General features: G+C 41.6%; 1 protein-coding gene across 3 annotated transcripts in view; it reads left to right on the top strand.

Annotated features, from left to right (window-relative positions):
* LOC311268913 (roundabout homolog 2-like) overlaps positions 1–25,597 on the top strand; it is an 88,695-nt gene that overhangs the window by 49,378 nt on the left and 13,720 nt on the right. For 2 of the 3 annotated variants that reach the window (XM_084372870.1, XM_084372871.1), the window contains exons 3-17: positions 1,511–1,668; positions 1,812–1,932; positions 2,071–2,209; positions 4,850–4,986; positions 7,449–7,573; positions 8,592–8,763; positions 11,783–11,988; positions 14,568–14,649; positions 14,772–14,937; positions 15,413–15,579; positions 15,667–15,788; positions 18,306–18,537; positions 23,712–23,836; positions 23,943–24,114; positions 25,281–25,457. In XM_084372870.1, coding sequence (XP_084228996.1) covers positions 1,511–1,668; positions 1,812–1,932; positions 2,071–2,209; positions 4,850–4,986; positions 7,449–7,573; positions 8,592–8,763; positions 11,783–11,988; positions 14,568–14,649; positions 14,772–14,937; positions 15,413–15,579; positions 15,667–15,788; positions 18,306–18,537; positions 23,712–23,836; positions 23,943–24,114; positions 25,281–25,457 — 2,301 coding nt within the window. Of the gene's footprint in view, positions 1–1,510; positions 1,669–1,811; positions 1,933–2,070; positions 2,210–4,849; positions 4,987–6,941; positions 6,954–7,448; positions 7,574–8,591; positions 8,764–11,782; positions 11,989–14,567; positions 14,650–14,771; positions 14,938–15,412; positions 15,580–15,666; positions 15,789–18,305; positions 18,538–23,711; positions 23,837–23,942; positions 24,115–25,280; positions 25,458–25,597 lie in introns of all 3 variants that reach the window. The other variant, XM_084372869.1, reaches the window with a different exon arrangement.

The following is a 25,597-nucleotide window of genomic DNA, read 5'->3' on the forward strand; positions in this document are numbered from 1 at the left end:
CACAGCACTATTGATCACTATTGACCTTAAATTCTGCAGATGTCCAATAAATGTTTGAATTAGCACACAGCACATACTTCAGAGTAGACCATAGCCTTGGTTCAAATCTTAACATAACATTGCAATGTTAAGCCATCATAAGCAACATGATCTTAACTGTAGCAGAGATGCACTTTCATGGCTGAGATGGACATGCAATACTACTCATAACCATCAGATTCATTTCGGGCATAATAAGGCCATTAAACTTGGATACAGTACATGAGAGAGTCAAGACCCTCTCTCATGTAGTGTATTTCATTTTCTAATATGTTCCCAGAGGAAGATTTTGAATGATTTGGTGACCCTCTGACTTCCTCTTGAGCACAATAATCAGGCTTTACTATTAATACACTTCCTGTATACAAGAAACTGAAATCAATGCCCATTCATACTCCCCAGCGCTGAACCTGTTAGATTATTGACTCCATAAAGTTTGCTCTAGAAAAGGGTTTAGGTTAAATTGTCCACCCACCCCAACATGTGCCCTGCTGCTACCTCTGTGCAACTCTTGTTCCATCCTTCACTATCACTTTGTCGGAGGTCAGGAACTTTGTGTTTAGACGTCCAGGGTTTCCCACAGAATGACTGTGTATCTGGCAGGCGGTGGTGGACGTGTGTGCGAGAATGGTTGGGAGGACCAGCCAAGAATGTTGATATTTGACGACGACAATGAACCTATAAAATCACACAAGTCGGCTTAAAAACTACTTCTGCGTTGGATCTGTTCACCCATGATAGCGTTTTCACAAGGGCAGGTGAACTGTCAAAGCCAACATGATACAGACTGACATAGCAACAACCGAGTGCGCTTACAAGCTTTTATGAAACAGCGGCATAAGAACGCACAATAAGTGCATTTGCAGGAGTGGCATTGTACCAGAGAACATCTCTGGGCTGGTCCCTGCAGATCATGTGCGAATGTCAATAGATGGGAAGCGTAGAGCGAAGGGAGATGGTGAAGGTAACAACCCACCCAAGTAAAATCAATGTGTGGGAAAAACTGGATGCCATTATAGAGCTCTACAAATGTTGCTTTTGCTTAATCTTCTAGACCCCCCCTTTTGTGTTGCTTCTGAATTTCCCCTTTCTTTAATGTTCTCCGCTCTCCTTCTAGGTGTCTTTCCTATATGTACAGTATATTGTACTGTTAATCCTACCTACCTGGCTTAACATGCTCTTATATTTAGCCAGTGAGATCAAAGAAGAGCCCCTTCCCCCTCAGGGGGACAGCTGTATTATTAAAGACTGAGAGACGGCTGAAGATTCTGTGAGGCGGTCTTGATAAAATTGTCTTTGGATTCTCACATTAGAAAAAGGTCCTGGAGGTCAGTTAACCTGAGACATCTCAGTCTCAGAGCGACTCCCTGCTTCACATAATGGAATCTGATTAAATTTCAAGCTAATCAACTGAATAAGCCTTTGTTGCAGTCAAAGTAACGGCCCCTGTTCCCTTTATTTTGTCTCGTAGTGTTACGTGATGACTTCAGACTGAACCCACAGGATATGGTGGTGGCGGTCGGGGAGACTGCCAGTTTTGAGTGTCAGGCTCCACGTGGGCATCCTGAACCCACGACCTTCTGGAGGAAAGATAAAGCTCGTCTTGACCTCAAAGATGACAGAATCACGGTGAGTTACCCCCCAGGGAGCTCTCTTCTGCAATATACATGAAACCTATACGCTTACCTTAAGATTCAACCATTCACATATATCCGGAACTGTTTTTTATAACTGGTTCATCATAATAACATGCTTTTTTTTTTTTTTGCCAGGTTCGTGGAGGAAAGCTGACCATCTCAAATACCAAGAAGACTGACGGGGGGATATATGTGTGCGTGGCGGCCAACATGGTCGGAGAAAGAGAAAGTGAAAAAGCTCAGCTCTCGGTGTTCGGTAAGACACTCCCTGGCTCAAAAGGAATAAAACATGACTTTTTCTCTCATGTATTTACTGCACACTAGCACATGCAGTATTTATCGCTCAGTCGGAAGTATACTGAGCATCTATGTTGTGTTTACTGCCCACATCCAGAAAGACCAGTGTTTGTGCAACGGCCTGTGAACCAGGTGGTCTTAGTTGACGAGAGCGTAGAGTTCAGGTGTCAGGTCCACGGTGACCCGCAGCCTACACTGCGCTGGAAAAAGGAGGACGTTGATATTCCCCGTGGCAGGTGAGGGATGTGTGTGGATGTGTGGAGTGCTCTAGTGCTCTGTGGTATGCGTGCATACGTTTGTGTGTGTGTGTGTATTTTTACAATAAAAGTCATAATGGATAAATGTTGAAGCACAGCTAATAGTAGTTGGTAGTTTGCATCATATTATAAGATGTTCCTGTGGTTTTGTTCACCTTTGTTCACCCACATCACAAGCACGCATTAATTGCATTGCAATCCCATTAAGAACACTTATTTTTATAAGTCATTATCAGCCTGTCATGTGGGTCTTAATAGTTAATGCTCAGCGCTTTATGCTTTTAATTACAGCACGTCTCATTATACAATCTGGCCATCGATCAAAACCTTTGAATTTATCGGCTAGGTTTAAGCAGTCCGTATATTTGATGTTTCAGGCAGCTGAAGCAGTGCATTTACATGTAGTTTTATAATCGGACTGATTCATTCATCGCTTTTTACTGCTCTCCTGCTTGTGATTGATGGAAATTTAACATCTAAAGCTAATTAAAGATCATGTTCTTGGATATGTATTCAATTACTACTAGAATTGCTATCAATAAATCAAATACCAGGGTATTAAAGCTACGGTTGGTGAGTTATTTTAGAAATATAAAATAAGGTAATACGGTTTTATTAGTTTTAGTATTAAAATATTTTATTAGTGTTAGTATTATGCGTAATATAGCTGTAGAAAATCTCTTAGCATCTCAACGAAAAACAATAAATCAAATGCTCTGACAAAATAAAAATAAAAATCCAGTGTGGCTCTTTTACCCGGGCCAGTGTCTGCCACGAGGCTAGGTGAATATGTTGCTAAAGCTAATAGCGAGCTAGCCACACAAGAATGGCAAGTGTGCAGCCGAAATTTCCCAATACTAACATGCTAGCTTGAAAGCGGTGAGTAATAGCGATAGCCATGTTGTTTATCATGATATAGTTTGCTGTTTTCTTACATGTGAATGAGACATAAGGTAGCTGGATGTGGTTCGCGATGATAACGATGCACTGCCCCTGACAGACTGGTTCAGAGGCTAACCCAGTAAGCTAGCACACACCCACAGCAGAGCAGTAACTGTCGTGCCAGGTGGCCTTTTCGGACTGAGGTACATTCGTGACAGCTGTTTTTCTTGTGTTTATACGATTTTGGCAATTAACAGAGTTGTTTGTGAATATTTCAGACTAAAAAACCTAAGAGAGCTTGTTGAACGTGGCTAGAAGTTCTTAGCTTGAAAATTTAGCTTGCTCTCGCTGGTTTCTCTAATCTTACCAACCCCAGATTTAACAGCAGAGAAAATTAAGGTAAATTAAGTCTGTGATCTTCAAAACCTTGTGAGTCGACTGTTAAATTGTTTATTCAGCTTTCAATCAGAGTTCTAAAAGCCTTTCATCCCCTGAAAACAGAGAAACATCTACTTGTGCTACAAGTGTAACTAACACCTGTTAGCCATTAATGCTATATAAAACAAAATGGTACCCTCTCTGGTGTGTCACGGTGTAAGAATATATTGTGAGGTAGACTATATTAACTGTCTGTCTCTCTGTCTGCCTACCTGAGTTGTACCCTCTACCTCGGCACCCCTTGACTCTAGAAACATGTCCTACTTTCAGACCCGCCTCGCCTCACTTCCCTCCTTCCACTTCTTTCATTCTTCTCCTAAACCCGTCAGCCTCCTGGGAAGTCTGTATCTGGGTCAGAGATGTGCTGTGAATGGAGTCCTCGGCAGACTCCGGACAGACCCCACCGCCCCCATCGATATTCTGCCCACACCCTTTGGAACATCTATTTCAGATGTGACTTTTTCTCACCCCTTGTGCCATTTCTCTGCCTGACTTGCCTCCCATCTCTGAATCAGTATGGCTGGCTAGACAATTTCACAGGATCTCTCACGCCAAAAGGGACCCCAGAGAGGGAGAGCCCGACTCCTTGCTCCTCGACTCGTTCTGTGTGTAGCCCCTCTGAGGCGCTTATCTAAACTCTAGTCGTTGAGATGTTTCTCTCGCTCTAACTGCACCACTGCAGCCTTACAGTATGCTGCACTGGAGGATACACACTGATGCATGGAACATATCTATGAATTAGTCATTTCTTACTGCTCTGCTCATTCATCAGATTCAGTTTGTCAGACTGTGCCACTCCCTTACTCTCAGACTGTTTGTCTGTCTCTCCTTCTCTCTCTGTCTCCCTTTCTTTTCCTCTCTCTCCCACACAAATACACACACACACACACATAGTATAGCATACTGCATAGCCCACACCACAGTGGGTGGCTCGTCTTTATAAATATTGAAATAGTGGAACAGCTAGGGTTCCAGCTGAAAGCACCTTTCATTTTGCCATGCCTTCATCTCAGCATAATTGCTCCCCTTTTTTCTGCCTCTGTAGCAGAGTGTATGCAGCAGGGAGTCTTAATTGCCTTAGAAAGTCTGTCTTTATTCTATCAAAAATGACACATCCTTTATAAAAGCTTCCATCTAAAGCATCACAGAGGTTTACACAACCCCGATTTCATTTCATTGTTTGTTGATTGTATTTGCTTGATTAAAAAGAGAGCATTTCAATATGCATGTAATTGTATTGATCTTCCCATTTCATGAAGTCAACCTTAACTTGTTGTCACTGCTCCTCTCTGTCACCAGGTATGACATCAGATATGAAAAAGAGGACTTCCTGCTGAGGATAAAGAAAGCATCAGTCAGCGATCAGGGAACCTTCACCTGCCTAGCAGAGAACCGTGTGGGTAAAGTGGAGGCCTCTGCCTACCTTACTATCAGAGGTGGGTAACTGCCTTTGGACTCACTTGGGGCGAAGCTCATAACCCATCCCTGATATTTTTTGTATCTCCCAAAGCAGGCCACAGGACAATCAGTCCTTTATTGCCCACTTTACGAGCATTATTGCCCCCCTGCTGAAAGGCTCTGCCTGGCCTCAGCCTTTCTTTCATAAAGCAGGCTGATGTAGTTGATTGTTTCAGATCTCCAGCTAGGCTCCAGATATGAACAATCCAACCACCTCTTATGACATATCCTGAGGGGCTTATTCTCCATCCAGCCCTCTAACTCCATATTTACACAATATCAATCAGAGGAAGCTATAGTATTTCATAGTAAAGGTTGATATTGTAAAAATACAAGTAATGCTTTTTTGGGGGAGTCAGCTCCCCTCTGCTTTCTGCTCTTTAAACTGCCATTATAACTGTGTGTGTGAAACCATTAAGATAAGTAACAGTTTACTTGGAACCAACCAATAACACATCCGTTACACCTTAATAAGTATATCATACATCGTCATACATACTCTACATCAAAAATCTCATTACATGGACTGTTCATTCCTTCTTTATTATATAACTCATATACTGGATTCTTATTCTTGTTCCTATTACCCATCATGCATGAATTGTCATATCTTCAAAACAATCCAGATCCAATCTAAAGACCTGGTTTGGCTTGGCGTTAAAGTCAAACAATAAATATTTAGAGCAATATGTCCCCTATATTAAGCCAGATTTATGCTTGGGCTTGAGTAAAATACTAAAGGTCATACGTATATAGCGAGTTAATACAGACCACTATTACAAAATCCGTACAAAGGCTGTCCATTTAAAAAAAAAAAAAAAAAAGAAAAAGACGTGACTATTTCGAGGGAAGGAAAACTAGATCCTAATGGAATTGTATCACTTCATTTTGTTGTATTTTTAATTGTGGGTTTCGATATGTTTTGCAATATTTTCCCTTTTTAAAGTTATAATTAGACTGATATTGAAGATAAACATAGCAAAACAAAATGAAAGTCAGCCATATATCAATAATTAAAATTGCTTAATAATGATAATTGGCTATTTAATCATTTTAAGTTAATTCTATTGTAAACCTGCCTGTCAAAGGTTTGTTTCATTTGGATGAGGCACTTGATATAAATCAGATCTGTTAACTGTGTGAATGTTTTATTCTTGAGGCAGAAAGTAAGGTCAACCTAATCCCCAGAATAAATGTTGGCAATGTACGTTTCTGCAAAACACCAATATTGGTTAATTTTGACATTTCCTTACACTAAATTTTCAATTTTATGTTGTGACATCTCTGTCCGTATGGTCTGGTAAGCCACAAAAAACACTTGATTATGGTTAGAAATAATCTATGTTTTGGCTTGCCTAGTTCAGATGCCACTAACACAGTTGGAAATTGTTCTGACATCTCATTAAAAATACCTTGTTTTCGTTGGCACTAAAACAGCAGGAAATTGTCCCGACATCCCGTCAAAAATATTAGGTTTTGATGCCACTAACAAAGCAGGAAAATGTCTAAACGTCTTGTTACAAATGTTAAATTGCAGTCTCGAACAGTGGTGTCTCATTAGCATGACCCAGTGCTTTCATGCAATGTAAATGTTGATATGACGTGTATGATACGTACAATGCCAACATTTTATTGTGACGACTCAGCTGGTTAAGTGTTACAGATAAATTGTTCAGCCAGTGTTTTTTTGGCATTTGTTATCATTCCCCCTATCGTGCCAAGGTGCTATTTCCTTGAGGCCCATGCCATCACCTGCTTTTGGTGACTGAGCTCCCCCCTCCTCCCCCCTCAACTTCATGGATGGAAACCCGACTTCACCTCATTCATTTCTGATTTTCATTCTTTTTTTTTTCTGTCCCTCTGTTCTACTCCTCTGCTGTCCTTCTCTCTGTGTTGTGTGTTGATCTCACCCACACCATTGTTGTGTCACCAGCTCGGCCCGTTGGTAAGTAAGAGCTGATCCCATTGTGCATGCATTGCTATTTTTCTGTTTTTGATCACACACATGTATGCATGGACTGTTGTGGCATTCCACAAACGCATTCATCAAACTAATATTGGACATGCATATCTACATTGTTACTATCAACTCCTGACTTCCCCTGGCAGGTTTTTGAAGAAACAGTGGATTTATCACCACACTTCTTTCTAAATGGGGGTCTAGATGCAGTTTGGTTGATATGCCTAAGTTCAAGAACTTGAATTGATTAGGATGTTCATTAGATATCATTCATTCTGATGTCCTGGCAGCAGAATGAATGGCATAGTCAAGAAATAGTTACGTAATGATTAAAGACCTAATGCATGAATATTTTAGTTTGTAGCTGGAACTTCAGTCAAGCATTTTTCTCTTCAAGCTAGTTTCCCAGTAATACACACTTTGGAAGTCTGAACAAATGTGTTGCTATTGTGTTATGGTTTATTTTACCTTTAACCTCAGAGGCGCCCCAGTTTGTGGTGCGACCCCGTGACCAGATTGTCACGCAAGGGCGAACAGCTACCTTTCCCTGCGAGACCAGGGGTAAACCTCAGCCCACTGTCTTCTGGCAGCGAGAAGGTAGCCAGGTGAGGATACCAATTTTGACAGAATGTACCTGTGTGTATCTGTGCATAATGCGGAATTTATGATTTTTCTTTTAGGCCAACCGTGATATAAATTTAGCAGCAACATCCAGAATAAAGTATCTAAAGTATAAAAAATAGCTAATGAACTGACTAAAAGGATCAAACCAGGGGACAGCAGAGTGTGGTTCTGTTCCACATACAGATAATGAAGTGGTCATTTATCATCAATCTGCACCAGTCCGACCGGCCAATTCACTGAGCAAGAAACAATGTCATGTGCTGCATTAGAGTCATTAGACATAATGAAAGCTAGCTAATGTCCTTTCCTGCCCATCAGCCTGTCTGCTTCGGGTGCAGAAACAGACAACGCTGATGCCTCAATTTCGTGGCCATGACTGCAGGTTATCACAGCAGGATTATCACTCTGGGGGTAAACTGCCATTCAGACAAAGTAGGAAAGCGACACTGACCCAGTTTTCTAACTGAAATGTACATTTGTTTGAATATGTCAGCATATTCTGGGCAGATTTTTTAAAGTCACTTGGCCTATGATGTGAAGTTAAAATACATAAAATACAATACATTCAGTTTTCAACGAAAATCGACGATTAATTTGGCAAAGTAATTACTTAGAAAAAAGCTTAAGTCACCATGTTACAGGAAGATAGAAATGAGTGTCATCTGCATAAAATGAAAATATGCACAAATACAGTAATAAGCGAAAATATTTAAAGCAGTGGAGAAGTTTGTGTGGGACACAATATCTAGTTTATGAGGTTTTGTACAGATGGTGTATCCTTTCAAAACTCCTCAAATACATTGTGAACAATATTAAGATCACTGAAGAAGAAAGCTAGGAATTTTTCACATTCAGATGGAAAATATGTCATCAATAAGAGATAAGAAAGATAAGAACAACTACTTATTTTAAGGATGTTCCAGCTTATACATTTTTGGCTTGCTGCAAGAATACCAATCCGATTTTGTTCACATTTTCTCCCACTTTCACTCCCTGTAGGATCTTCTGTTTCCCAGCCAGCCGACAAAAGGAGATAGCCGTGTCTCGGTGTCCGTGAACGGGGAGTTGACCATTTCATCTGTTCAACGCTCTGATGCAGGGTATTATATCTGCCAGGCACTCACTGTAGCAGGCAGCATCATGGCCAAGGCCCAGCTTGAGGTATCAGATGGTAAGGCAACACACACACACACATACACACAGACTGACTGAAAGCAAATGATAATCTATACAGTGTACTAACATATGCAAGTTACCTTTTTTAGCTATTGGATTTAACAGCACCAACATGCACTAAAAACAATTCTGTATGAACATTTTCTACTTGCCTTCTGTTGTTACACCCTGTTAACTATATTATGCATCAGGGAGTTACATGCACAATATTAGTGAATGTTTAAAACACTATTGCATGATTGCATGGCTCAATACACAGGTAATTTCACCTGAATGGAGCCATTACTTTTTTTCCCACATGGTATCATCTGGAGGGATTTCTCCAAATAGCTGGTAGATGACAGAAACACCACTGCTTTTCTGATGCAATTAAATGTAAAAAGGGGAAAGTATATTCAAACTTAATGATGGCAGTACTTACAGCATACACACAGTAAACTCCTTGTTGAACTTGATTTGAAGAATTTTTGATGCTTAATACCCACTTTTATATGATCATCCAACATATTTCACTCTGCTTCCTGAAGTCACATTGTTTTAGCAATGCTGTTCAAACTAGGGCAGCATCCTACAACATGCATATAATTTTAGAGCTTTGTCAATAGTAGTCTGTATGTGATTTAGTGCATTTTTCAGCGTGACGTTGTTATGCATAAATCATACAAAAAATACACACATAAGCTTTGTCCAGACCTTATAAAACATTGAATACCAGCATATCAAAGGTTGTTTTTCTGCCCACACTTATAAAGATACGTCTCTACAGTATGTTCTAAATGCCAATCAACCACAATCATCCTTTTCATTATCACCTCACTGCGCTAAGTCTGAATAATCTGAAAAGACTGAAATGATGTAAAATAAACCTCTCCTTGATGGAGAGACACTTTACACTTTTTTGACAAAGCTTTAATGTCAGCATTAAGTGCCGCGCCGCTGCCAGCTGGGAGCTGTTTATGCCCTTCACTCCATTTGTTTCTTGGCTTTTTCTCCCACACATTATTAAATTAACATCTGTTGAAGTGTTTTTTGGAGAGGAAACGACTCTTGTTCTGTCACTCAGAGGAGATGGATCAATATCCAAATGTTTGGTGCAGAGTATGGGGGACGAAAGAAATGTACTTGATTGATGGCTGTAAGCAAATAGTTGCCATGATACCAAGTTAAGTGTTGGAAGCCTGCACAACATTTTCTGAGGCTTCAGATATGGAGTAGTGCTCCAACCTTGACGTTGCCTTGGATGTTTGACTGATGGTTTATTAATTATCCAGTTGGACATGACACACTATATGTGCTGCAACTTGGAAGTGAAGCTATGCTTGTGTAGGATAAGCAAGTTCAGCATACTTCCTCTGACCACTGTAAGAACTGCAATCACGCATTTTAATGCACACACATCACTGTATACACTAGCTTTCAAGCTGAGGAAGACAGTTTTAGCGTTTTTTTGCTGAACATATAAATGGACAGTTGAGATACTGCAGTGATGCAAGAGATTTCGCCAATTTTCTATAGAAGGTGAAACTGGGTCACCATTAGAGTCCAAACGGACCATAGCCACTGCCCTCCACACAGTTGCAAGCTACACTTTTTTCAAAAGCCATATTTCAAGCCTTTGGGGGTTGAGTGTCTGATACCAGATTTGAGTGTAGTATCACTTCACATATGTCTGACAGATTCCTACTGATACTGAGGATGCCTTGAGGTGAATTGTTTGAGTCCACACAAGGACCCTGAGAGGTTCAACTCTAGTTTTTAGCAGCAGTAGAGGGGTATTTGTAGAAATGGTTGCTCAGATTAGATACTCATCTAATAAATGTTATAATAATCAGCATCCCCTCAGTAGCAGGCACACAGCTAATAATTAGGTCTCCCAGCATTGGTTTATCTGCAAAACTTCTGTGAAATTATTCATTATATTTTGCAGAGTGAATAGCCGCTGGTTATGATAAGTGATAAACAATCTTGAAAAGCAACTTTTGGATTTCTTTTCACAGCTAAATTAGGAACAGTGTTATGATGTTGTTGGCTCTCTAATCACTTGGGTAATGATAGCTTGCTGAAAAGAAGATATATGTTTTCCACATGAAGGCCTGGTCAGTGAAGCATTTATTTTGTGTTCATAGCATTTTCTGTCTCCATATAAATGCAAACAATTCAGCCTCCATAATAACTGGCTGTATTACATGTGGTTCTTCTAACCATCCCTGCTCGTAGTTGTACCCGATTTCTCGGCTATTCTGCTTGAGTTGCCGTGTTCCTCATTGTGCTGAAGGAGGTGTGATGAAAGATAAGGCAGGGGGAACCAGCTGTAAACACTTGTGCGAATGGAGACAGGCCTGATAACAGTGGAGAGCAGCAGTGAGGAAATTGGAAGCGGGGGGTAGTTACAAGGCCTCGAGAGCTTCAACGCTGCAGAAATTACTGTTGCAGAGTGCAGAGGCTGTTTTCTGGATGATATAACATGCTTTAAAAAGCTTTAAAAGAGATGAATTGTTGTTCTGCTTGGCATGCTAATTCATAGTTTAGTTTCGTGTGTATGGCCGTGTGTGTCTGTGTCGGGGAGGGGATGGTGGGCTGCATTCATGAGTCACAGTAGGAAGAGAGAGGACAGGCATGAATGTGTTGAGAGGTGTTATAAAGAAGGTATGGTAATTAGCACCACGGGTGAAGCATCGTTAATCCTCACCTAGTAATTAAAGCTCAAAGGTGTGATGCAGTGCCATGAGCGCACTGCCCTACTGCGGAAAAGGCTCACAAAACAGTCACTTCCTCTCACAACAAACCCAACAGTTTGAACCCTAACATCTTGGGTCTGCAACCACTAATGCAATTACTGCGATCACAAATTAACACCTTGTGATAAGGTCATGTCTTTATTTTTTCACAAATCAAGCCACATCAAACCAGTTAGAACAGAGACTCATTGTTCTATGCCGAGACCATGACATCCAAATTACAGTGCTGCTATTGTATGTGAATAGTAACACCTGTGCCTTGATTATTATCCTTAGCCCTGAAGGACCGCCCACCACCCATCATCCGGCAGGGCCCGTCCAACCAAACGCAGGGGTTGGGAGGCGTGTCCCTACTGAGGTGTCAGGCGTCAGGGGACCCAGAGCCTACGGTCACCTGGAGAAAGAATGGGGTCAGTCTGCTTGGAAAGGACCCGCGGTTTTCCCTGCTGGAGCACGGCAGCCTTCAGATCCAGAATACCAGGGTGGGTGATCACAGTGATATACATAAGAGTTAGCATTGTACCTGTAGCATTATGTGGCACAACTACTAGACTACTAGTTATATAGTGAATTTAAGGACAACTCTAATTAATGCAATATCTTGTTTTTGTTAGCCTGGCATCACCAGAGTAGTTGGCAAACGTGTATTAGTCTGGCCCTCTCAAAGTATTTTGATTTCCAAGGACGCCGACCAGAGTGCCTTAGGACACAATTGGATAGACCTGCAACTTATCAGAGTAATGAATTGTGATCCAAATCCAATCAGACCAATGAAATGTGAGTTATTGTTGAGTCCAAGGGTTAGGGTTCCTGTTGGGGTTATGGTTGGTAAGGTAAGTTGGTCCAGCTTTAAGCATAAAAAAATGGCAGCCTGATCACAAGAGATCTTGTATTTCAGCCAAAAAAGTACACAGTTTTTTACACATTTATTTCTGAAAACCTGCGGGTGAGAAATAGGCAATGCAGTTACAGAAACTTCATTCGCACGCCACTGGAAAGCCCTACACCCAATGAGAGCATCAAAAATGTTCAAATCTGGACCAGTAATGTCAGCCATCATATTAAACCCGGCAAATATTAGATAAATGGTTGTGATTGGCCCAATACAGACCAGAGTGGATGTAAATCTCTGAATGGCAAGGGGATCAGACGCATCTTCCAGAACAAATGAGCTTGGTGGAATCCTCTGGATCCCAGGCTGTATTCTTGTTGTTGCTACAATGAAGTCCAATTGAAAAGGTCAGTTAGACAAATTGATAGGTTGTAAACAAGCCTGTGTGTTTTAAACCTGTTTGTTGCCCTGTCAGAGTTTGTCTCAGGATCTCAAAAATGAACTTCCAATCTTATTATTACTGATAGAAATAATGGCCCAAACCACCAAAATCATGAAGTTTTAATAAGCCAGAATTATCAGTTAAGCTAACTGATTCTGAGCTTAAATGCGTGATAACAAGCATCCTGCTGAAGGACATAATCTTTAACCAAGATTCCCTGCTCTACCTGAAGTGGTTCCGGCAATTGCAGCTTGTTTTTTTTTGCAAGTTTCTCTTGAAATGGCTCCATCAGGACCTGAGGATTAATTAATAAAAACAAAGGATTGTTAATTGATCTTTAAGAGAATGTTTAACCCAGAATGGAAATAGAGTTGTTTTCCTCTAAGCACCATATCAGTTGAAACACCTTTTAGATGTGTTCCTGAAAATAATCAAACTGCACACATTTCACATTCCTCTTACCTGCAGGTCTATACATAGATACAGTGCAATGAAACTGTTCTTCTTCAGGGGAAAGGACTCCTTCTGAAGTCTTGTTTGCACATCACATCCTTCTATTGCATGTTAAAAACAATAGAGAGATTCTCTTATCTGCCAGCTGATGTCAGCTGAATGTAATTCAAATGGACAAGTGCAGTCGGGTTGCTTTTAAAAGATGAATAGCTTGTATTGATTTTTATAAGTTGTTAAATGCTTCTATTTTATTCTGATTCTCAGAGGCCGCAGTTAGACTCAAGGACTCAAGGACAGGGACCTGTGAGAGGAGTCTTAACAGGGCTAATATAGTGGAGGAAGGGCAATATACAGTGTCCTGTCGCAGTGTCAAAGTGCTCTCTCCATGTCACTCTCACTTCTACTCTCTCTTGAGACTGATAGCCAGTCATCAGTGGCTCCTAAGGCATTGCTGTATAAAATAGATTGTGATATCACTTATTTCCTGCGTCAGCACTGATGATGATAATGTTGATGGCTCTGGGAATGGGGGGTGACTATTATTGGAGGAAATCAATTAAGAAAATTAATGTAAGCTCTTACTGGGCTCTTTTTTTTTTCATTGGCCGGTGTTAAAGTTTCCACTCATCCACTCTCCGGCTTTTCTCGAGCCAAATGCAGGCCAGTGGAGGTTAATGCATTTTTACTGTACAACTAGCTGTGAACCTCCTTCAAAAGCCCAGACTGACGCAAGAGCTTGTAGAAACCATCAGGGATCAGAGCTACAAAAGCTATTGGATTCACTCTAACGCAGCAACACAGCACAGACTGAAAGCTGTATCGTTTGCAATGAGCAGAGGAAAACTTTATGGGTATTTGGTTTTGAGTGTTGAATTTGGTTTCTTTTACAACTATGAAATTAACCCAACTGTAAAAGGGTCCCATATTGTAGAATGTGAGATTTCCATGTCTTTTTTTAATTATAAATTCCAGGTCCTGTATAATTACTGTGACAGTATTAAAACTCTCAATCCATGGTGAAATGCACAAGTCCCGTTGTGCCCAGAGCTGATGCCGAGTGGACGGTACTTGCTCAGGCCTGTGTGAGCTGACCAATCAGAGCAGATTGGCCTTTTCGGCAGGGGGGGCTTAAACAGACAGGTACTAAAACAGAGCATTCAGTCAGAGGGTGAATAGAGATGCTGCAGCAATGGATGGTATGAGAAAATGATACGAAAGCATTAAACATTTTTTTCCAAAATTAACTTATGAACCTGAAACTGAGCATAATGTGGGACTTTTAAATGGGAGCTTGTTTGAACATTAACGATAACATCATAATCTGTTTTCCTTAGCTGTCCGACTTCGGGTTGTACACCTGTGTTGCTACCAGCTCCAGTGGAGAAACATCCTGGAGTGCCTACTTGGATGTCAGAGGTCTGCTTCAGTAGAAATAACTCAACTGAACTATGAAAAATGAACACAATCCTATGCATATCAAGCATATCAAAGCTTTTGCAGGTATTCATTTTGTGTCTCTACTTTTTCTCCTTTATCAGACTCAACTGACCTCATAGACTTCATGTCTCACAATGCAACTGCCCTCCCAGGGCCGCCCTCCAAGCCTGAGGTCACGGATGTTACCAAGAGCAGTATCTCGTTGTCATGGGAACCGGGGCCAGAGGCCGGCTCCCCAGTGTCCTCCTATGTCATTGAGGCCTTTGGGTACGTCTGTGACCTATGGCCTCGAGCCACATTTAGTGACCCCAAACTTTTCATGGCAGTAACAGATGTGGGGTGTTTCTGTGGGCAATTCAATCAAGCTAGAACAGTTTCAAACAGAATATTCAGGATGGTTTATCTCGTACAGTTGTACAAGAGAGAAGAATGTTCTGCTATTTAAATTTGAATGCTAATTATCTGGTTCACTTCAAGCAGAAAATGATTGGCATGTAAGAATTAGCTTTTTGCTTCCCTTAACAAATACTTGACTAAAAGGACTGCAAAGACATAGATGATTGTTATTCTAATTATTCTTTTTAATGATGACAGGAAGTATTTCAAAAGATTTCACAAATGAGTATGGCATGTCATCACTGTGTGACATGTGATTTTTGCACCAGGAGCGGGCCTAGGTTATTTCTATAGAAATGAAAAGATTATTCCTAATAAATAAGATTTCATCATGCTCTTTCTACAGTCAGTCAGTGAGTAACAGCTGGCAGACGGTTGCAGACCATGTGAAGACCACCGAGTTCACCGTCAAGGACCTGCGACCCAACACTGTCTACCTATTTATCATCAGGGCAGTCAATGCTCAAGGGCTCGGGGACCCCAGCCCCATGTCTGAGCCTGTCCGGACCCAAGGTACATAAATAAGAATGGATTGTAATGGCTTATAGTGAGAAGCATCACTGTTCCACTCTACATGCCTGCATTTCTTTCTCTCTCCAGACATCAGTCCAACTGCTCAGGGTGTGGACCATCGTCGCGTGCAGAAGGAGTTGGGCGATGTGGTGGTCAGCATGCATAACCCCGTGGTGCTTAGCTCCACTTCAGTGCAGGTCACGTGGACTGTGAGTACTTGCAACATTTACAAAATTGACAGTGGTTCATGGAAGTTGTGGTTCTTTTACCCTCAGAGCAGCAAACAACTCTCAAACAGCCATGTCTAAGCTTGTTTGAGAACTTTATACTTGGCATGTCGCTGCGGTTTGGATTTGTTGGCACACACAGAGTAAACACTGTGGGATTCATAGTCTGAACAGCTGGTGCTCCATCAATTTAGAATGGTTTGAGGTGATGCAGGAATCAAGACTAATGTTTCTATTCGGGAAAAATATATCACCATTAGGAGGTACATGTGTCACTTCTGGAGGCAGTTTGCAGTCAGCCCTTTATCTGGGAAATGTTATTTCTGTCTGTTGGCAAGGTGTCCCTATTGCCTGCTGCTGTAGGTTAATGACACACCTAGGATGGGCTTACACTAGTCTGTTATTTCATGCTTGTCAGTACGACAACCGTGTACTGTAATGCTGCCTGCAGACTGACACAGTGACAGGATAAACTTGTTTGGGGTCGATCTGAACCAGGCTCCATTCGCCAGAAAACATTCATTTATTACCCGATGTCAAGCAAAGGTTGCTGTATTAATGTTGTTTGTGTGCACTGTTGGATTTGGTCTGGAGTGTTTGTTGCCCTGTGGGAACAGTTGGACCTAGCGTAAATATTTCAGTAAACTTTAATTGGACAATCTGTTACTAGCTAATGTTAGGTGGGAACACAGCCACAGACAGTTGCTTAGGTGTCACAATAACCCACATTCTAGATTTCATCAAACATGGAGTACTTGGAGTACTTTTCAATACATATTGATTCTGAATATTTGAAATGGTTTCATGACTCATTTTCTGCACTATCGATGCGCAGGTACCAGCTGCTCTTTCTCACTCTCTCTTCATTAGGGCAGCAAGTCGACACACACACACTCAGGGTTTCCGCCAGTGTATTGTAAGACTGGAGGCATGCTGAGCCTAAGTGTCGTGGAGTCTTTTTCAAATGAATTTTTAAGTTGTTTTTCAAACTAAAAAATCGTTTTACGAATAACTCAGCGTGCAAGTCGTGTGCGTAACATTACCAAGAGAGTGAGAAATGGAGAGCTGATGTGTGACCATGAGGGTGTTGCAATGTTGCAATATTCACAATAACCACAATATTAAAAGATCTACATCAGCAGATCAGCCTTGTGCATCTTCTGCTTATCAGTTCATCTGGTTGTCTTTTGGCAAGTAATTGAGAGCGATTGTTCTTTTTGTACAATTGTTTTTTACAGTTATGGTTACAGACTCTCTCTCCACCTCCCTACACATGTTTTTAGAGTAATGTGTTTGCCAAAAAAGACACAAAACACACATCGAACAAAGTTAAAGATACATTTACAGATTGCCAGCATTTCTCTTTTTTTTCAAATTTCTATTGATATTGTGAGAATATTGTAATCATGAATTTGTTTGGCCCTGATAATTGTGTAGTGAAAACCTGGTACCCTGACAGCCCTGGTAGGAAGTTTGCAGTGACTTTACCTAGGTCAACATAGCGTGTTTAGGCTGGTTGTTAGTGAATAAATGCCACAAGTCCCGAGCCAAACCGTTTCTTGCTTCCTATCTGCCAATTAAAGGGGCTCTGTTGAACTTCCGTGCTGTCCTGGAAGCCAGTCATAAGTTTATATAAGCGGACTCCATTTCTAAACTAACAGTAGCTACTACGATCGGAGAGAGGCACTAGGACGCAGCACTCCAGAACGTACATAAAGTCACATCCTTTGGACTTTCGCAGAAAATCCAAACTGAGTCCTTCACAAAGAAATCCACAGTCCAGCAGCAGAATCAAACAACTTAAACAACTATACATTTAATCGTTAATGTCGTCTGCAGGTATATTTGTCAGATATACTGTATGTTTGCAGTTTCATGTTACAGAAACTTCATGCAAGATTTCACCACTCTGTACAAGTTTGACAGTCAGTCTTTATTCTCTCTGCAGCTCTCTTCTAAGACAGTGAGAAAGTGAACACAGGGGAGGGTAATTTATTTTGATACACGACTTCAAACATGTAAATTCTTTTTAGAAGTGAGAGAGAGAGAAGAAAAAGGGATCCATCCTAACATATTTGGACTGGTCTGATAATAAACAGCCACTTTATATCACTTGTAAAAGCATTTTCTTGCTTCTGTCCTTGTTAACAAGCCATTACTATGAGTTGTATCTGTTACATATTTTACCGCGCAAAGAGAAAAAAACAGAGTATTTTGATCCAGGACTCAGTGCTCATATTCTGCTGAAGGTCTCTGACTCAGGATTACTGTTCAGCTTTGGGAAACACACCACAACACTCTTCATGTGGTTTTCTTGTTTCTCTGCTGCTAATTAAACTGTATGATTAACTAAGCGTGCATTGTCTCCGACAGAGGACACAAACTGAATGCTGATCCAGAAGCTCCAAAGCAGTTCAGGCACAGATGTATGAAACCTCCCACATCATTACCATACAGCATGTCTTCATCCCACTCTCTCTCCTTCTCCGCTTCTCTCAGGTGGAGAATCCATCCCAGTTTATTCAAGGCTACCGTGTCCTGTTCCGGCAGACGTCAGGTCTCCCCTCCCCAGGGCCATGGCAGATACAGGACTTGAAGGTTGCCTCCGAGAGGGACATAACTCTCTCTGGTCTCAAGAAAGGCATCGTCTATGAGATTAAAGTGCGGCCATACTTCAATGAGTTCCAGGGTGCAGACAGTGAATCCATGACAGCACGCACTATGGAAGAAGGTAAGCGACAAATTAATTCCCATTTCCCACCAAAAATCCATTTCTCAGCTTACTTTATGTTGCAAGAAATGTAAGATTCAGTTACTTATGCATGAGCGGACGCTCTTGTGTAAATGATTCTACCTACTTTTATATTTAGTTGCCGCTAGTAATGGCTTCATGGCTAGATAGTAATGGATAATGGCATTTCAAGTACTCCCACCCACACACGCACACTGCTGCAGTGCCATGTCCCCAGTGTGTGAAAACAGGTCTCCCAGACAGCGCAGTGGGGGTCTTTGACAAGCCTGTGCCTCTGTGGGTTGGTGGGCAAAGGGGGAGGGCAGGAACTGTCTCTTTTGACATAAGCTCAACTCTCTCACTGCTCCTCTGTGGACCCCTGCTGCCATGTCTCCGTCACACACCAAGCAGACCTGCGTGATATGATTCGCCTTAACCAACACACACACAGTCTCAATCTCCAATTAGTTTTATTGGTGATAACACTTTTTCTTCTCCTGTGCAGGTCAATTGATGAGCTGATTGCTAACGTTAGCTGAAGGGTTATTAAATATGTTGTTTTACCTTGAAATTTGGCTGCGTTTATATGACTTCAAACCTGGAACACAGTAGCATAATATTATCCCATCATTTGAGCTTCCCACCCTGAGCCTGACATCGGAGGAAAACGGCCGCCGTGTAGATAAGGTCTGGATGACGGTAACAGATGCATCTCCGTAACAACTGAGCAAACTCCCTCCACAGATGAGGAACATTTGTTAAGGTTGAAAGCTCAGAAAAAAGCTAGTCAGCAGCGCCAGAATTGAGATTGTTTTGTCAGACTTGTGTTTCCGATGGCGAGAATGAAATTGCACACTTGCACAAAAAAGTTGTGTTTTGCCCACTGATTAGGCAGACATTTTCATGTAGTTTCAACTGCTGCATCAGCTGGACTGTGTGGAACATGGCCTCTGCTGAGAGCAAGTCATGCTGGGGTCATTAATGCATCTTCCTCCCAGTAGGAAGATATGGACTCTGAACAGGCTATGAACAGGGGATAGAGCCGGTGGAGGAACAGAGAAACTCACCTCAGCGTGGCCCAATTAAAATGGTCACACAGGATTGCCAGAGGTCTTTGTGGACTGGTGCACAGTTTTCTAGTTACTTGGATCCTGGAAACAAGGCATCATGGTTGAGGAAAAATTGGCTTGATCTACAGATACTCTAGAGCCCTGAAATGTGCTGATGTGCAGAATTATAAGAGAAAACATTGGATATCCATCAAAGGCAGGTTTGGAAGGTGCCCTAGCAGAGGGCGTCTTTGGGGCCTCGGAGGTCAAAACAGCTGATGTGTCCCACTGCATACGGGGGCAAATTGTGTGTTAAGATTAATGATCCTCACAACCCTGCACTGAGTTGTCGCTGAGAGCGATGTGGCCAGAGGCCTGTTTGACGTCACCATCATCACTGTCATCCATAGGATCCTGAGGCTTTCCAGTAGTGCTGATGGCAAATCAGAGGAAATGCTATGGTGTGCTAAAGTCCCAGGCAGATATAGCTGTTAAGATGATACACTGATATCATGAGAGGAGAGCAGGAGGGTCAGTGAAGAGACAAGGCCATCCCGTGCAGAGCGGTGCTCCCTGATCCTACTAGATATACATTTACATTACACATTTGTCATATACGGACAGGTATGTTGACACGAAAATGTTTACTAATTCATGAATGAATTAGCTTAATTGATGCACTCATTTGCATTACAGGTTATGTCTACCACTTTATACCCTGTATACTGGGACATTAGGCAGCTTAAGTGCCTTTTTTTTAATTGCACAGCTGTGAGTAAAAAACGAAAATGTTCCCTCAGTCACTGGAAGCATTAATTGCTTAAAATTACTCTCCAGCTACTGTGTTCATCAGTCCAAATATCAGTATTAGTCACATTATTAAGAGCATGCTCTTTGACCTTTTTCTGCTGTTGTGACCATTTATTGTAATGTTATCCTGAGTCATTACTGGTATTGTAGCCATTATTCATCCTCTGGGATTGTTCTCGTACATGCGGAAATTGCAGAACTACACTTAATGGTTCCTGTCTTCTCCTGATGTAAACCTCTGACTGACTGGGCAAGCTCCATCAGTTTGCTGAAACAGCACCACTGGAATGACATTTGGAAATGTGGAGCTTGCACGGTTGATAATGCTTTCACAATAGCTTCCGAAAAATATGTATTTATAGATAGTTAAATTTAAATCTCCTCTTTTCCATCGAGATTTCTCCTCTCCCATTTTGCTGTCGTCCTGTTTTCTTTATTGTTCATTCCACTCATTTACACAAACACTGTGTAACAGTTGCTGATATTCTATGCTTACAGCTGTCTATTGGGAATTGTATGAAGCGGCTATGAAGAGGTAATCGGGATGTACATTCACTGCCTTCTTTGCTGGGACTGTTTGCAGCAGCGAGCACTGTTCATGACACAGTGTTTTGACAAAAGGAAATCAAAATCCTTTGAAATAATCACTAAAATGCAGTATAACCACAAGTGATTATGAGATTTAACTGCCAATACTGATATTAGTTGTGTTTTTTTTAAAGGTATTTGAAAAAAATTGTAGACGGCTAGCTTCTGGCCCAAGCCCACCAATTGTGGTGACATTCCAGCTGTCTAGCTTTGCCACAATTGAACATTTAGTTATTTCAAACCATAGCTATTATTCTGTGTCCATGTGCTCGTGCAAAAGTCCAACATCTGGATATTGCAGCTCGGCTACGGAGCGGCTTTGTGTCCATGTACTAGTTTTGTCAGGAAATTGAATCAAAAAGACAAATGTTGAATAAACTGTTCCTGGCTGAGGTTCCGTTAACTTGAGAAGGCTCCAACATGGGCGGCAGCCCACTGGATGTTTTTGTTTGTTTTTTTCCATCAACAGATTTGTGATGATGATTTAATTTTGTGAAATTTGGACGACAAAAACTGATGGATTGCTCGAAATTATGAGCCAAGGAGCCACATAGAAGGTCTTGTTGTTTTCAGAATGTTGATTGGAAATCCCAGTTGACTTCCTTCCACTTCAGTCCACTTGCATTTTAACTTGTTAATGTTTGTTTGCAAAGAGTTAAGATTATTGTGTCCTTGCCAAATGGTATGTCAGCATTGATGCTGTTTATCAGAAGAGTCTGTTTATCAGAAGGGCCCCCCCCATACCCAGTGTCCTCTGATTGATCAGCTCACACATGCTCGACCCAGCACCGCAAACAACAACAACAGAGCAGCTGTGCTAAATCAATTCTTATGTGTCAAGCTAGCAGCAAGGCATAAATTATACAAATGTGTGACTCTGTAGCGTAGAGCGATGTCACAAAGTCACGGAAGTAAAGGCGAGACTAATGACGAGGCGTTTCAGGAGCAGTGTTTTCTGTGGGCGAGAGGAGCTTCTGCTGGTGTGGACTTTCAAGATCTTTTACATACACAAGAACACACTGAAGGAAATGATAAAGAAAAATAAGTCTCCTTTAAAATGATTTGTGTCCATGCCAAATGGTATGGTAAGACATCAGAAGTGTAGGGTCATTTCTTTTATATTTGGTTAGCCTGTTATTAATAAGTCATTTACTTTCCAAGCAGTCTAGTTGTCACTATACTGTGATAGTACATCTGTGCGAGTTGGTTTAACAGCAATTACATCAGAAAGTCAATACAGTTTAAATGGCTGAATATAGATATCCTCAAACTGGGTTGAGTCGATTTGTTAAATGTAATAGAAATAGACAGCTTCTCAAATGGCAGATTTAATTCCTTTGTGCTGGCAGGCTGTCAGATATTTTGCCGACATGCCATATCTGTTTAGAGCCTCTCTTTTTAGCACGAGTTAAATCACACAGGGTTTGTTTCATCTTTCCAGCTCCAAAAAATCTTTTGTTTTGCTTTTATTTACTTTAAGAGTGACTGAGCCAGATGTCCAGATGTCACATAGACGGCAGAGGTCAGTCTCAAGACTGGCACAGGCTTTATTACTCCGATCTACCAATACAAGCACTGTGCACTCTCCACTCTGCACCGACACACCGTGCACATGTTCATCGCATTTCTCTCCAGCAATTCACTGAACCAATCCCATCTGGAGACTTTAAGTCACAGTAACCATGTTGCTCTCTGGCCAGGTGGCAAACAAGACAAAACCGTCATAGCCCACCTGCTCTGGCCTCTCTGCACCGGTGTGGCATTCAGAGCCTTGCTTACATTACACTGCAGATAGCATTATTTTTTTGTAGCTCCTTAATTGGGTTCAGAGTAGTTATTTCATCCGCTCAGTCAGAACATAATGATGGTTTTAATGGGAATCGTGAGAAAGTAAGCACTCAGAGCAGTCATGTAGTCCGTTCAGTAAGAGATGATGATTTGCTCAGTTGCGTAGACATGGTGTTCGCCTCCCGCTGCCTGCCGTCTCTTTGAATGGCCGATCTGTCCGCGCAGGTTATCAGACGGGCCTGGTACATTTAAAATGACCCATTACGGAGGAGCTTTAAATTTGGCAACGTGAAGCATAGCGCCACATTTCTGTTGACAAACCATCTCGGCATCCTCATTAGGGGACATGGACATTGACCGTTTTGATTCAGATGAGATATGCAAAATGAGACAGCTATTCTGGAAGCCTTTACACGTGGCCTTAATGGTTCTAATCCATTATGGAAGTGATGTCAGCTACTGAGCTCAGCCATTTTTTCTTGGCAGAGGAAATTCCACTCCTATCTAAGCTTGCTCATCTGCTTGGAACGGCTATCATTTGTGAGATTAGTTAAGTACAATTTGGACTTGGTCTATAAGTTATGATGCCAGAAAGATAACAGAATCTTAAACTCTGGAAAATATAATGGAAGAATGGTGCATTTTTCAAGTACCAGTGCTTCCAAGTTATACAAAAAAAATCCTACCGTTAAGATTGAGAAATTGAGATGAAGTGCTCTGGTAGCCATCTGCCACGCTGGCTTAGAAAATACCTTGTTGTATGGCGTGCTGTATGAATATGAAGTGAGGTAGTGAGTGAGACAAATCCTTTTTTCACATGATAAAAAAACAGGAGACGCTCACTTTTCTGTTAAAAACAATATTCTGAATTATTTTACTCCGTTGTCTTATGTATCGCCTTTGTTTCTTTAATCTTTGAACCCCCCTCTGACCCATCAGCACCCGGCGCGCCTCCGCAGCAAGTGACAGTGTTGACAGTCGGGAGCCATAACAGCACATCCATCAGCGTGTCATGGGACCCACCTCCCTCCGACCAACAGAACGGCATCATCCAGGAGTACAAGGTAGGATCAAACTCTTGCACCTGATACACTGAAACAAACTGAATATTTTAGTAATGAACTGTACAACCTGACAATGAATTCTCTCTGGCGTGTCTGTCTTTGTCAGATCTGGTGTTTGGCCAACGAAACCCGCTTTCATGTCAATAAGTCTGTGGACGCAACCATCCGTTCCGTGGTGGTTGGGGGCCTGCAGGCTGGAGTGCAGTACCGCGTGGAGGTGGCTGCGGGCACCAGCGCAGGGGTGGGGGTCAAGAGCAAACCCCAGCTCATCATTTTAGGTAATCCACTCTCACACACACCGAACCTTGAGTCAAATGAAATGACCTCATAATGGGGGACCTGGGTCTCCATCACAGATTGGGGGGGTCTGGAAAAATGATTTATCAATTTATTGCACTTGAAGAAAGAAGATTGCGCTTTACAACGCAGACGTCTACTGAGAAATCAATAGCGTTTCATTAAGTGTAGTGTCTGGTAACACTGTGCCAAGTACTGTTAGCCATATCAATAATCCTCTTCAATATGTGGGCAGCTGGCGCTAACAAAGTAGACAGTGTTTTTGTAGGAGCTTATCAGACTATCACATCTTATCAAATAGCTAAAGGATGCCCAGAGTATATAAGCCCAGAATCAATATCGGAGCCCAGGCCAGATGCTCTTCATCTGTGACTTTTGACTGATATATAATAACACCCTTAACGCGCTGGGGAAAGGGAAACACAGGCCTGTGGACTGGGGCTTAATGATGGGGGGGTGCTGTGGGGTGTTCCTGCAGGAGACTGTGAATCTAATTTCACAGCACAGTAGCCACAACAGAAAATCAAACTCTGTCAGAGCTGCTCTGTCAATCTCGTGTCTTGCAGCTCAAGTTGATAAGTGCACTGCTGAATTGATTTACTCTGCCTACATATTGGATATACTGATGCTGTTTTTTTTGTTTTTTTTTGCTTGTAACACAGTTGCACCCTCATCTTTTGTCTGTTCCTGTGGTCCACATGTCTTTGTGTTTGATATATGCCGTCTTGATTCACTTCAAAATCCATTATTTGAGCTGAACAATTGATCTTTTGCTTTTTGTTAGTTATCCCTTTTCTCTTAACTGAGCCCTAGGTGTGTAATCCCATAAAATGAACCCATAGACGCACTTAGACAAATACCCCGGTAATTGTTTTTTGGTTTTTGTTAGTTTTTTTAATCACATTTTCCTGTTTTGTCACATTTTTTACTCATTTTGGGGTTTTTCTCTTTGTTTGTTTGGTTCACATTTGAGACATGTTTTTACTACAATGGAGATGGAATTGATTTTCAGGTTTATTTATTTTTTATTCCAAATGATTTTCATTCATAACAACTATTGAAATATAATCATTTGTTCATCCTGATGTAGTAAAATTGACATTCAGCCATTCACTTGCCTCTCTCGTGTGTGTGCGGGTGCCCCCAGGTGCAGAGCTGAGGGACATAATGACGGGATCGGAGGGCAACAATAGCATCTCAGACGTGGTGAAGCAGCCGGCCTTCATTGCTGGTTTGGGAGGGGCCTGCTGGATTGTCCTCATGGGCTTCAGTGCCTGGCTGTACTGGAGGAGAAAAAAGAGGAAGGGACTCAGCAACTATGCAGGTAAAAAAAAATCAATTTACATGGTTCTGCATCGACACAGAATCTCAAAGCACGCTAAGTCTCTCCCTCCAATGAAAACTGATGTCATCACAGATGCGACTCCATTTGAGCTGGCTAAAATGCAGAACAAAGGAAATATA

Source organism: Pagrus pagrus (assembly GCF_965226575.1).
Source record: "Pagrus pagrus genome assembly, chromosome: 14".
Classification (NCBI taxonomy): Eukaryota; Metazoa; Chordata; class Actinopteri; order Spariformes; family Sparidae; genus Pagrus; species Pagrus pagrus.